Source organism: Oncorhynchus mykiss, chromosome 26 (assembly GCF_057628025.1).
Source record: "Oncorhynchus mykiss isolate SJ-2025 chromosome 26, ASM5762802v1, whole genome shotgun sequence".
In the NCBI taxonomy this organism is placed as follows: Eukaryota; Metazoa; Chordata; class Actinopteri; order Salmoniformes; family Salmonidae; genus Oncorhynchus; species Oncorhynchus mykiss.
Genome location: NC_143047.1, coordinates 53,013,993 through 53,028,499, shown reverse-complemented (window position 1 = coordinate 53,028,499; position 14,507 = coordinate 53,013,993). Strand labels below are relative to the sequence as shown.

The 14,507-nt window shown below is 40.6% G+C and overlaps 1 protein-coding gene across 1 annotated transcript in view; it reads left to right on the top strand.

Moving 5' to 3' along the window:
* The window catches only part of LOC110516389 (isocitrate dehydrogenase [NADP], mitochondrial), a 49,750-nt gene that overhangs the window by 18,439 nt on the left and 16,804 nt on the right, over positions 1 to 14,507 (top strand). The window contains exons 3-6 of the mRNA XM_090222082.1: positions 2,592 to 2,757; positions 3,556 to 3,716; positions 3,823 to 3,966; positions 5,742 to 5,865. Coding sequence (XP_090078208.1) covers positions 2,592 to 2,757; positions 3,556 to 3,716; positions 3,823 to 3,966; positions 5,742 to 5,865 — 595 coding nt within the window. The remainder of the gene's footprint in view (positions 1 to 2,591; positions 2,758 to 3,555; positions 3,717 to 3,822; positions 3,967 to 5,741; positions 5,866 to 14,507) is intronic.

The window sequence follows — 14,507 nt, the reverse complement described above, 5'->3', positions numbered from 1 at the left end:
GTCTATATACCAAGCCTGTAGGTCTATATACCAAGCCTGTAGGTCTATATACCAAGCCTGTGACATGGGCAGTGTGCATGGCAATAGGCCTCGCTGATTATTGAGATGCAGCTGTCTGTGAAAAGCAATGCATCTAAAATATGAATGAAGATGATATGCCTTCAGTATCATTTGAAATGTTGAGATGAGAAGAAGAGGAGGGTTGTAAGCGAAGATATTGGTGCTTCTCTCTCCAGAATGTGTTCATATCTCCAGAATGTGTTCATATCTCCAGAATGTGTTCATATCTCCAGAATGTGTTCATATCTCCAGAATGTGTTCATATCTCCAGAATGTGTTCATATCTCCAGAATGCGTTGAGCTGTCTCCCCCTAATTCTTGCGCATTCATTGTTTTATTGTGTTAATTGTTTGCCCGTTGATTGTTTATTTTGATCAATTCCCCATTACATATGTCACCAGTAGTAAATTTACCCTTAATCCCCGTAATTTGGTTACATACATTTCTGTTAATGCATGAATTAATTAGGCCTACAGTCATTTACTGTGATGTTGACTGTGAAGTCGGAGTGGAAATGATGTTTGCAGAGTTCATAACCTGCTACACTTGTGAGAAACAAGTTTTGGTTTATTTCATACCATAGTTTAAGAGTGTGGTCAATTTTTTCCTTGTTTTTTTGCTAGGAGCACTCCATGTGAACAATGAGCATGTGTCTGGTTTCTCTGCTCTGTTGAGAGAGCACGAGCATTAGCATGCATAGGCTAACTGGATGTCTGCTTTTTGATTGTCTTTACTCACCACCACGAACATGCTGAGGTTCTCAGCCATTTTTTATTTACCTCACAAAGTCAATGAAGTCTGTTTATTTTTATCCATTATGAATGATAATAGTTCCTCGCAGTATTTGAAAAATTGTTCCACCACTCTCCCCTCAAATAATCACCAGGCCTCGGTGTGAAAGAGACAAATGTCATGCTCTGAGCATGTCATGTCATGTCATGTCATGTCATGCTCTGTCATGTCATGTCATGTCATGCTCTGAGCTTTAAAAGAAGCTGATGATCCTCTGTGGCTACATCATGCTCTCTGGTGAAGTACACTATATATACAAAAGTATGTGGACACCTCTTCAAATGAGTGGAATCGGCTATTTCAGCCACATCTGTTGCTGACAGGTTTATAAAATCGAGTACACAGTCATGCAATCTCCATAGACAAACATTGGCTGTAGAATGGCCTTACTGAAGAGCTCAGTGACTTTCAACATAGTACCATCATAGGATGCAACCTTTCCAACAAGTCAGTTTGTCAAATTTCTGCCCTGTTAGAGCTGCCCCGGTCAACTGTAAGGGCTGTTATTGTGAAGTGGAAACATCTGGGAGCAACAACACCTCAGCCGTTAAGTGGTAGGCCACGCAAGCTCACAGAATGGGATCGCCGAGTGCTGTCTGTCCTCTGTTGCAACACTCACTACCGAGTTCCAAACTGCCTCTGGAAGCAACGTCAAGCACAGTAACTGTTAATCGGGAGCTTCATGAGCAGCTGCACACAAGCCTAAGATCACCATGCGCAATGCCAAGCGTCGGCTGGAGTGGTGTAAAGCGCGCTGCCATTGGATTCTTTAGCAGTGGAAATGCTTTTTCTGGAGTGATGAATCACGCTTCACCATCTGGTAGTCCGACGGACGAATCTGGATTTGGCGGATGTCAGGAGAACGCTGCCTGCCCGAATGCAACGTGTCAACTGTAAAGTTTGGTGGAGGAGGAATAATGGTCTGGGGCTGTTTTTCATGGTTCGGGCTATGCCACTTAGTTCCAGGGAAGATACATTTTTATTTTTACCCCCCTTTTCAATCTTGTGTCAGAGGTGAAGGTGGAGTCATGCGTTCCATTCAACTGGTGACTGAGGTGAGCCTGCAGGCTCCTAGCCCGCCACAAGGAGTCATTATAGCGTGATTAGCCAAGTAAAGCCCCCTGTCCAAACCCTCCCCTAACCTGTATGATGCTAGGCTAATTGTGTGCCGTCCTATGGGACTCCCATCCACGGCCGGTTGTGGCACAGCCCGGGAATGAACCCAGGTCTGAACCCAGGCCTCAGATCTGTAGCTGCGCCACTCGGGAGGCCCCTTGACTGGCCTGCACAGAGCCCTGACCTCAACCCAATCGAAAACCTTTAGGATGAATTGGAACGCCAACTGCGAGCCAGAACTAACTGCCCGACATCAGTGCCCGACCTCACTAATGCTCTTGTGGCTGAATGGAAGCAAGTCCTTGCAGCATTGTTCCAACATCTAGTGGAAAGCCTTCCCAGAAGAGTGGAGGCTGTTATAGCTGCAAAGGGGGGACCAACTCCATATTAAAGCCTTCCCATAAGAGTGGAGGCTGTTATAGCTGCAAAGGGGGGACCAACTCCATATTACTTTTGGTCATGTAGTGTTATTTTTAGTGATTTTATTTATTTCTGTATAGACCGGAGTAATTATATAATTTTGGCAACTATATTTCAATTTACTTTGCAGGCACCCCAACCAAACACATATACCCACTCCTCTCCTCTCCTCCATCCTCATTAAATGTGTTATATTGTTCCAGCTGGTCTTGTCAAACGTGGACGTGGAGCTGAAGTATTATGACCTTGGTCTGCCGTGCCGCGACCAGACAGACGACCAGGTCACCATTGACTCAGCCATCGCCACCATGAAGTACAACGTGGCTGTCAAGTGTGCCACCATCACCCCGGATGAAGCCAGAGTCGATGGTATCTACTTTAATCACAGACATACATTCTCTGGTTAGAAATACATCATACATCCACAAGATGGATATTTGAATCCCAGGGGATAACACTTATTAAAGTGTTTCTATAAATATTTGTTTGACCATGGTTTCAGTGTCAGGAGGTAGATCAGCACTGCAGTTTGACAGTTAACAGCATAACTCCTGTCAGGCCTTCATCCATGACCCTTACTCCTCAGAGTTGAAGATGTGGAAGAGTCAGGGTTAGATAGATAGTTAGTTAGTTACCTGGGCTAGATGTAGTAAGGTCAGGGTTAGGTAGATAGTTAGCTGGGCTAGGTGTAGTAAGGTCAGGGTTAGATAGATAGTTAGTTACCTGGGCTAGATGTAGTAAGGTCAGGGTTAGGTAGATAGTTACCTGGGCTAGATGTAGTAAGGTCAGGGTTAGATAGATAGTTAGTTACCTGGGCTAGATGTAGTAAGGTCAGGGTTAGATAGATAGTTAGTTACCTGGGCTAGATGTAGTAAGGTCAGGGTTAGATAGATAGTTAGTTACCTGGGCTAGATGTAGTAAGGTCAGGGTTAGATAGATAGTTAGTTACCTGGGCTAGATGTAGTAAGGTCAGGGTTAGATAGATAGTTAGTTAGTTAGTTAGTAACCTGGGCTAGGTGTAGTTGGGTTAGATAGATAGTTAGTTACCTGGGCTAGGTGTAGTTGGGTTAGATATATAGTTACCTGGGCTAGATGTAGTAAGGTCAGGGTTAGAGTTATGGTTAGGTCTAATAGGTTAACTCAGGCCTCCATCTCTAACCCTAACAGAGTTCAAGCTGAAGAAGATGTGGAAGAGTCCCAACGGAAGCATCAGGAACATTCTGGGCGGAACCGTCTTCCGAGAGCCGATCATCTGCAAGAACATTCCCCGTCTGGTCCCTGGTTGGACGCAGCCAATAACGATCGGCAGACACGCCTTTGGTGACCAGGTAGATAAGTAACATACAATACGTGTTTTAGATTAGATTTGTATTCAATCACAGAGCATGTGAGGAATGTTCTGTTGTTGATGTTTGTTGTTGTGTTGTTCCACAGTACAGAGCCACTGACTTTGTGATCACCAAGCCAGGGAAGTTTAAGATGGTGTTCACCCCAGCTGATGGCAGCAAGGGGAGTGAGTGGGAGGTCTTTGACTTCGTCTCAGGAGGCTGTGGGTTGGGCATGTACAATACTGATGAGGTGAGCAGGCTGGGGCAGGTTCTTTTTTTTTTTTTAAGTTACACACTTTATTTTCCATCCAAGGAGTGAAATTTGCCTTTGACATTAAAGAACATAAACTGAGCAAAAATATAAACGCAACATGTAAAGTGTTGGTCCCATGTTTTATGAGCTGAAATAAAAGATCTCAGAAATGTTCTCTATGCACAAAAAGCTTATTTCTCTCAAATTTGGTGGACAAATGTGTTTACATCCCTGTTAGTGAGCACTTCTCCTTTGCCAAGATAATCCATCTACCTGACAGGTGTGGAAAGTAAAGAAGCTGATTAAACGGCATAATCATTACACAGGTGCACCTTGTGCTGGAGACAATAAAAGGCCACTTTAAAATGTGCACTTTTGTCACACAACACAATGCCACAGAGTGTGCAATTGGCATGCTGACTTCAGGAATGTTGCCAGGGAATGTAATGTTAATTTCTCTACCATAAGCCTCCTCCAACATCGGTTTAGAGAATTTGGTAGTACATCCAAATGGCCTCATAACCGCAGACCACGTGTAATCACGGCAGCCCAGGACCTTCACATCCGGCTTCATCACCAGCTGGATCATCTGAGACCAGCCAGACGGACAGCTGATGAAACTGTGGGTTTGCACCACTGAAGAATTTCTGCACAAACTGTAAGAAACGTCTCAGGGAAGCTTATCTTGTGCTCGTCGTCCTCACCAGGGTTTTGACCTAACTGCAGTTCGGCATCATAACCGACTTCAGTGGGCAAATGCTCATCTTCGATGGCCACTGGCACGCTGGAGAAGTTTGCTCTTCAGGGATGATTCCCGGTTTGAACTGTACCAGGCAACTGGTAGTGTTTTGTGGGCCAGCGGTTTGCTGATGTCAATGTTGTGAACAGAATGCCCCATGGTGGCGGTGGGGTTATGGTATTGGCAGGCATAAGCTATGGACAATGAACACAATTGCATTTTATCGATGGAAATTTGAATGCACAGAGATACCGATACGAGATCCTGAGGTCCATTGTCTTGTTATTCATCCGCCACGATCACCTTATGTTTCAGTATGATAATGTACAGCCTGTTTGTCCTGTCCAGTCCATCACCTCATGTTTCAGTATGATAATGTAGAGCCTGTTTGTCCTGTCCTGTCCATCACCTCATGTTTCAGTATGACAATGTACAGCCTGTTTGTCCTGTCCTGTCCATCACCTCATGTTTCAGCATGATAATGTACAGCCTGTTTGTCATGTCCAGTCCATCACCTCATGTTTCAGCATGATAATGTAGCGCCTGTTTGTCCTGTCCTGTCCATCACCTCATGTTTCAGTATGACAATGTACAGCCTGTTTGTCCTGTCCTGTCCATCACCTCATGTTTCAGCATGATAATGTACAGCCTGTTTGTCCTGTCCTGTCCATCACCTCATGTTTCAGCATGGTAATGTACAGCCTGTTTGTCCTGTCCTGTCCATCACCTCATGTTTCAGCATGATAATGTACAGCCTGTTTGTCCTGTCCTGTCCATCACCTCATGTTTCAGTATGATAATGTACAGCCTGTTTGTCCTATCCAGTCCATCACAGGGTTCTAATAGTGTTCTGTCTGTCCTGTCCAGTCCATCACATGGTTCTAATAGTGTTCTATCTGTCCTGTCCAGTCCATCACATGGTTCTAATAGTGTTCTGTCTGTCCTGTCCAGTCTATCACAGGGTTCTAATAGTGTTCTGTCTGTCATGTCCAGTCCATCACATTGATCTAATACTGTTTTCTGTCATGTCCAGTCCATCACAGGGTTTGCCCACAGCTGTTTCCAGTATGCCATCAATAAGAGGTGGCCTCTATACATGAGCACTAAGAACACCATCCTTAAGTACTACGACGGACGCTTCAAGGATATCTTCCAAATCAAATCAAATCAAATCAAATCAAAATCAAATTTTATTTGTCACATACACATGGTTAGCAGATGTTAATGCGAGTGTAGCGAAATGCTTGTGCTTCTAGTTCCGACAATGCAGTAATAACAAGTAATCTAACTAACAATTCCAAAACTACTGTCTTGTACACAGTGTAAGGGGATAAAGAATATGTACATAAGGATATATGAATGAGTGATGGTACAGAGCAGCATAGGTAAGATACAGTAGATGGTATCGGGTACAGTATGTACAAATGAGATGAGTATGTAAACAAAGTGGCATAGTATAGTATAAAGTGGCTAGTGATACATGTATTACATAAGGATACCGTCGATGATATAGAGTACAGTATATACGTATGCATATGAGATGAATAATGTAGGGTAAGTAACATTTATATAAGGTAGCATTGTTTAAAGTGGCTAGTGATATATTTACATCATTTCCCATCAATTCCCATTATTAAAGTGGCTGGAGTTGAGTCAGTGTCAGTGTGTTGGCAGCAGCCACTCAGTGTTAGTGGTGGCTGTTTAACAGTCTGATGGCCTTGAGATAGAAGCTGTTTTTCAGTCTCTCGGTCCCAGCTTTGATGCACCTGTACTGACCTCGCCTTCTGGATGATAGCGGGGTGAACAGGCAGTGGCTCGGGTGGTTGATGTCCTTGATGATCTTTATGGCCTTCCTGTGACATCGGGTGGTGTAGGTGTCCTGGAGGGCAGGTAGTTTGCCCCCGGTGATGCGTTGTGCAGACCTCACTACCCTCTGGAGAGCCTTACGGTTGAGGGCGGTGCAGTTGCCATACCAGGCGGTGATACAGCCCGCCAGGATGCTCTCGATTGTGCATCTGTAGAAGTTTGTGAGTGCTTTTGGTGACAAGCCAAATTTCTTCAGCCTCCTGAGGTTGAAGAGGCGCTGCTGCGCCTTCTTCACGATGCTGTCTGTGTGAGTGGACCAATTCAGTTTGTCTGTGATGTGTATGCCGAGGAACTTAAAACTTGCTACCCTCTCCACTACTGTTCCATCGATGTGGATAGGGGGGTGTTCCCTCTGCTGTTTCCTGAAGTCCACAATCATCTCCTTAGTTTTGTTGACGTTGAGTGTGAGGTTGTTTTCCTGACACCACACTCCGAGGGCCCTCACCTCCTCCCTGTAGGCCGTCTCATCGTTGTTGGTAATCAAGCCTACCACTGTTGTGTCGTCCGCAAACTTGATGATTGAGTTGGAGGCGTGCGTGGCCACGCAGTCGTGGGTGAACAGGGAGTACAGGAGAGGGCTCAGAACGCAACCTTGTGGGGCCCCAGTGTTGAGGATCAGCGGGGAGGAGATGTTGTTGCCTACCCTCACCACCTGGGGGCGGCCCGTCAGGAAGTCCAGTACCCAGTTGCACAGGGCGGGGTCGAGACCCAGGGTCTCGAGCTTGATGACGAGCTTGGAGGGTACTATGGTGTTGAATGCCGAGCTGTAGTCGATGAACAGCATTCTCACATAGGTATTCCTCTTGTCCAGATGGGTTAGGGCAGTGTGCAGTGTGGTTGAGATTGCATCGTCTGTGGACCTATTTGGGCGGTAAGCAAATTGGAGTGGGTCTAGGGTGTCAGGTAGGGTGGAGGTGATATGGTCCTTGACTAGTCTCTCAAAGCACTTCATGATGACGGATGTGAGTGCTACGGGGCGGTAGTCATTTAGCTCAGTTACCTTAGCTTTCTTGGGAACAGGAACAATGGTGGCCCTCTTGAAGCATGTGGGAACAGCAGACTGGTATAGGGATTGATTGAATATGTCCGTAAACACACCGGCCAGCTGGTCTGCGCATGCTCTGAGGGCGCGGCTGGGGATGCCATCTGGGCCTGCAGCCTTGCGAGGGTTAACACGTTTAAATGTCTTACTCACCTCGGCTGCAGTGAAGGAGAGACCGCATGTTTTCGTTGCAGGCCGTGTCAGTGGCACTGTATTGTCCTCAAAGCGGGCAAAAAAGTTATTTAGTCTGCCTGGGAGCAAGACATCCTGGTCCGTGACTGGGCTGGGTTTCTTCCTGTAGTCCGTGATTGACTGTAGACCCTGCCACATGCCTCTTGTGTCTGAGCCGTTGAATTGAGATTCTACTTTGTCTCTGTACTGGCGCTTAGCTTGTTTGATAGCCTTGCGGAGGGAATAGCTGCACTGTTTGTATTCGGTCATGTTACCAGACACCTTGCCCTGATTAAAAGCAGTAGTTCGCGCTTTCAGTTTCACACGAATGCTGCCATCAATCCACGGTTTCTGGTTAGGGAATGTTTTAATCGTTGCTATGGGAACGACATCTTCAACGCACGTTCTAATGAACTCGCACACCGAATCAGCGTATTCGTCAATGTTGTTATCTGACGCAATACGAAACATCTCCCAGTCCACGTGATGGAAGCAGTCTTGGAGTGTGGAGTCAGCTTGGTCGGACCAGCGTTGGACAGACCTCAGCGTGGGAGCCTCTTGTTTTAGTTTCTGTCTGTAGGCAGGGATCAACAAAATGGAGTCGTGGTCAGCTTTTCCGAAAGGGGGGCGGGGCAGGGCCTTATATGCGTCGCGGAAGTTAGAGTAACAATGGTCCAAGGTCTTTCCTCCCCTGGTTGCGCAATCGATATGCTGATAAAATTTGGGGAGTCTTGTTTTCAGATTAGCCTTGTTAAAATCCCCAGCTACAATGAATGCAGCCTCCGGATAAATTGTTTCCAGTTTGCAGAGAGTTAAATAAAGTTCGTTCAGAGCCATCGATGTGTCTGCTTGGGGGGGGATATATACGGCTGTGATTATAATCGAAGAGAATTCTCTTGGTAGATAATGCGGTCTACATTTGATTGTGAGGAATTCTAAATCAGGTGAACAGAAGGATTTGAGTTCCTGTATGTTTCTTTCATCGCACCATGTCACGTTAGTCATAAGGCATACGCCCCCGCCCCTCTTTTTACCAGAAATATGTTTTTTCCTGTCTGCGCGATGCGTGGAGAAACCTGTTGGCTGCACCGCTTCGGATAGCGTCTCTCCAGTAAGCCACGTTTCCGTGAAGCAAAGAACGTTACAGTCTCTGATGTCCCTCTGGAATGCTACCCTTGCTCGGATTTCATCAACCTTGTTGTCAAGAGACTGGACATTGGCAAGAAGAATGCTAGGGAGTGGTGCGCGCTGTGCCCGTCTCCGGAGTCTGACCAGAAGACCGCCTCGTTTCCCTCTCTTTCGGAGTCGTTTTTTTGGGTCGCTGCATAGGATCCACTCCGTTGTCCTGTTTGTAAGGCAGAACACAGGATCCGCGTCGCGAAAAACATATTCTTGGTCGTACTGATGGTGAGTTGATGCTGATCTTATATTCAGTAGTTCTTCTCGACTGTATGTAATGAAACCTAAGATGACCTGGGGTACTAATGTAAGAAATAACACGTAAAAAAACAAAAAACTGCATAGTTTCCTAGGAACGCGAAGCGAGGCGGCCATCTCTGTCGGCGCCGGAAGTAGAGATCTTTGAGGAGTAAGACATGCAACTGGCAGCCTACTGTATAGAGTTGCACTGCATTCCACATTTATACTATTCTAGATATAGACTATACCTAACTACTGTAGATATAGTCTATTCACCATATCTATAACTAACTAGATATAGTCTATTCACCATATTTATAACTATATATATAGTCTATTCACCATATTTATACTAGATATAGTCTATTCACCATATTTATACTAGATATAGTCTATTCACCATATTTATACTAGATATAGTCTATTCACCATATTTATACTAGATATAGTCTATTCACCATATGTATAAACATATATATAGTCTATTCACCATATTTATAACTAGATCTAGTCTATTCACCATATTTATACTAGATATAGTCTATTCACCATATTTATAATTAACTAGATATAGTATATTCACCATATTTATAATTAACTAGATATAGTATATTCACCATATTTATAATTAACTAGATATAGTCTATTCACCATATTTATAATTAACTAGATATAGTCTATTCACCATATTTATACTAGATATAGTCTATTCACCATATTTATAATTAACTAGATCTAGTATATTCACCATATTTATACTAGATATAGTCTATTCACCATATTTATAATTAACTAGATATAGTCTATTCACCATATTTATAACTAACTAGATATAGTATATTCACCATATTTATAACCATATATATAGTCTATTCACCATATTTATACTAGATATAGTCTATTCACCATATTTATACTAGATATAGTCTATTCACCATATTTATAATTAACTAGATATAGTCTATTCACCATATTTATAATTAACTAGATATAGTCTATTCACCATATTTATAATTAACTAGATATAGTCTATTCACCATATTTATAATTAACTATATATAGTATATTCACCATATTTATAACCATATATATAGTCTATTCACCATATTTATAATTAACTAGATATAGTCTATTCACCATATCTATAACTAACTAGATATAGTCTATTCACCATAGTTATAATTAACTAGATATAGTCTATTCACCATATTTATAATTAACTAGATCTAGTATATTCACCATATTTATAACTAACTAGATATAGTCTATTCACCATATTTATACTAGATATAGTCTATTCACCATATTTATAATTAACTAGATATAGTCTATTCACCATATCTATAACTAACTAGATATAGTCTATTCACCATATTTATAATTAACTAGATATAGTCTATTCACCATATTTATACTAGATATAGTCTATTCACCATATTTATAATTAACTAGATATAGTCTATTCACCATATTTATAATTAACTAGATATAGTCTATTCACCATATTTATAACTAACTAGATATAGTATATTCACCATATTTATAACTAACTAGATATAGTCTATTCACCATATTTATACTAGATATAGTCTATTCACCATATTTATAATTAACTAGATATAGTCTATTCACCATATTTATAACTAACTAGATATAGTCTATTCACCATATTTATAATTAACTAGATATAGTCTATTCACCATATTTATACTAGATATAGTCTATTCACCATATTTATACTAGATATAGTCTATTCACCATATTTATAACTAACTAGATATAGTCTATTCACCATATTTATAATTAACTAGATATAGTCTATTCACCATATTTATAACTAACTAGATATAGTCTATTCACCATATTTATACTAGATATAGTCTATTCACCATATTTATAATTAACTAGATATAGTCTATTCACCATATTTATAATTAACTAGATATAGTCTATTCACCATATTTATAATTAACTAGATATAGTCTATTCACCATATTTATAACTAACTAGATATAGTCTATTCACCATATTTATAACTAACTAGATATAGTCTATTCACCATATTTATAATTAACTAGATATAGTCTATTCACCATATTTATAACTAACTAGATATAGTCTATTCACCATATTTATAACTAACTAGATATAGTCTATTCACCATATTTATACTAGATATAGTCTATTCACCATATTTATAATTAACTAGATATAGTCTATTCACCATATTTATAATTAACTAGATATAGTCTATTCACCATATTTATAATTAACTAGATATAGTCTATTCACCATATTTATAACTAACTAGATATAGTCTATTCACCATATTTATAACTAACTAGATATAGTATATTCACCATATCTATAACTAACTAGATATAGTCTATTCACCATATTTATACTAGATATAGTCTATTCACCATATTTATACTAGATATAGTCTATTCACCATATTTATAATTAACTAGATATAGTCTATTCACCATATTTATAACTAACTAGATATAGTATATTCACCATATTTATAACTAACTAGATATAGTCTATTCACCATATTTATAACTAACTAGATCTAGTATATTCACCATATTTATAACTATATATATAGTCTATTCACCATATTTATACTAGATATAGTCTATTCACCATATTTATACTAGATATAGTCTATTCACCATATTTATACTAGATATAGTCTATTCACCATATTTATAATTAACTAGATATAGTCTATTCACCATATTTATAACTAACTAGATATAGTATATTCACCATATTTATAACTAACTAGATATAGTCTATTCACCATATTTATAATTAACTAGATATAGTCTATTCACCATATTTATAATTAACTAGATATAGTCTATTCACCATATTTATAACTAACTAGATCTAGTATATTCACCATATTTATAACTATATATATAGTCTATTCACCATATTTATACTAGATATAGTCTATTCACCATATTTATACTAGATATAGTCTATTCACCATATTTATACTAGATATAGTCTATTCACCATATTTATAATTAACTAGATATAGTCTATTCACCATATTTATACTAGATATAGTCTATTCACCATATTTATACTAGATATAGTCTATTCACCATATTTATAACTAACTAGATATAGTCTATTCACCATATTTATAATTAACTAGATATAGTCTATTCACCATATTTATAACTAACTAGATATAGTCTATTCACCATATTTATACTAGATATAGTCTATTCACCATATTTATAATTAACTAGATATAGTCTATTCACCATATTTATAACTAACTAGATATAGTCTATTCACCATATTTATAACTAACTAGATATAGTCTATTCACCATATTTATAACTAACTAGATATAGTATATTCACCATATCTATAACTAACTAGATATAGTCTATTCACCATATTTATAATTAACTAGATATAGTCTATTCACCATATTTATAATTAACTAGATATAGTCTATTCACCATATTTATAATTAACTAGATATAGTCTATTCACCATATTTATACTAGATATAGTCTATTCACCATATTTATAAACATATATATAGTCTATTCACCATATTTATAATTAACTAGATATAGTCTATTCACCATATTTATAACCATATATAAAGTCTATTCACCATATTATACCTAACTAGAAGAACAACTATTCAATCTGTATCGCCTGATAGAGCACTGGAAATGTAAAGGTCATTTCCTATTGAGATGACATCTGCAGTGTTTACCGTGGATGCAGTCTCTGCTAACGCGGGAACATTGCCTTTAAATTTCAATCAAAATCATCAAAGAAATTGTAGTTGTCACATGCGTCGAATCCGACAGGTGTAGTTGAAAGAGATGGGTAATCATGAGATCAGCGGTCTTCTTCGCTGAAGGCAACTTGTCTAAGGCAATGAAATGGGCTGCCTTGGAGAACCGATCAACGACCACCAGGGTAGTGGTAAGCCCTTGGGATGGAGGTAACCCTCTGATAAAGTCTACAGACAGGTGGGACCAGGGCTCGCTGGGAATGGGCAGAGGTTGTAGCAACCCAGCCGGTTGCTGGCGTAAGGACTTGCTTTGGGCACAGGTGGAACAGGGCACAACAAAGGATCTCACCTCAATCATGTTGAGCCACCAGAATTTCTGCCTCAGGAACTCCAGAGTCCGATTAACCCCTGGATGCCCAGGTAATTTAGAGGAGTGTCCCCATTGTAGTACTCGAGAACGGGCTGATTGCAGAACGTAGAGTCTGTTAGTGGGTTCCCCACCAGGGTCAGGTTCTCGGGTCTGGGCTTGTCGGATCGTGGTCTCAATACTCCATATCACAGCGGCCACAATGTGGGAGCTGGGGATGATGGGCTCGGAGTCCCTCTCCTCGTTAGGGACATCTTGTTGGCGGGACAGGGCGTCTGCTTTCTGATTCTTGGATCCCGGGCGATAGGCTGAAATCGAAATCGAGACCTCCGCAGTAGAGGCAGAAGCCTTCGCACATGCACCTGTGGGCTCAGACATGTGCGTCCCAGCTGCATTGGCTCCTCAATAATGGGTTCGGGGAGCTTGGGGTACTCAGGAAACCAGGATAATGGGGTGGTGTCAAAAAGGCGCTGTTTCACGTGTTCTCTGAGGCAGTTGTCGATTCTGGTTGCCAGAATTATCAGGGACTCAAGGTCCTCTTCCAGTTCCCGAGAGGCCAGTTCATCCTTGATGGAGTTAGACAAACTCTCTCCAGAAGTTCAGTGAGGATCTCTGAATGATCCAATGTTGACCTAAATGACTAATGATAATAAATACAATCCACCTGTGTGTAATCAAGTCTCAGTATAAATGCACTTGCACTGTGATAGTCTCAGAGGTCCGTTAAAAGCGCAGAGAGCATCATGAAGAACAAGGAACACACCAGGCAGGTCCGAGATACTGTTGTGAAGAAGTTTAAAGCCGGATTTGGATACAAAAAGATTTCCCAAGCTTTAAACATCCCAAGGAGCACTGTGCAAGCGATAATATTGAAATGGTAGATTTGCAGTGGTCTGATACTCCTTCCAAGACCTGGCCGTCCCTCTAAACTTTCAGCTCATACAAGGAGAAGACTGATCAGAGATGCAGCCAAGAGGCCCATGATCACTCTGGATGAACTGCAGAGATCTACAGCTGAGGTGGGAGACTCTGTCCATAGGACAACAATCAGTTGTCTATTGCACAAATCTGGCCTTTATGGAAGAGTGGCAAGAAGAAAGCCTTAAAGATATCCATAAAAAGTGTTGTTTAAAGTTTGCCACAAGCCACCTGG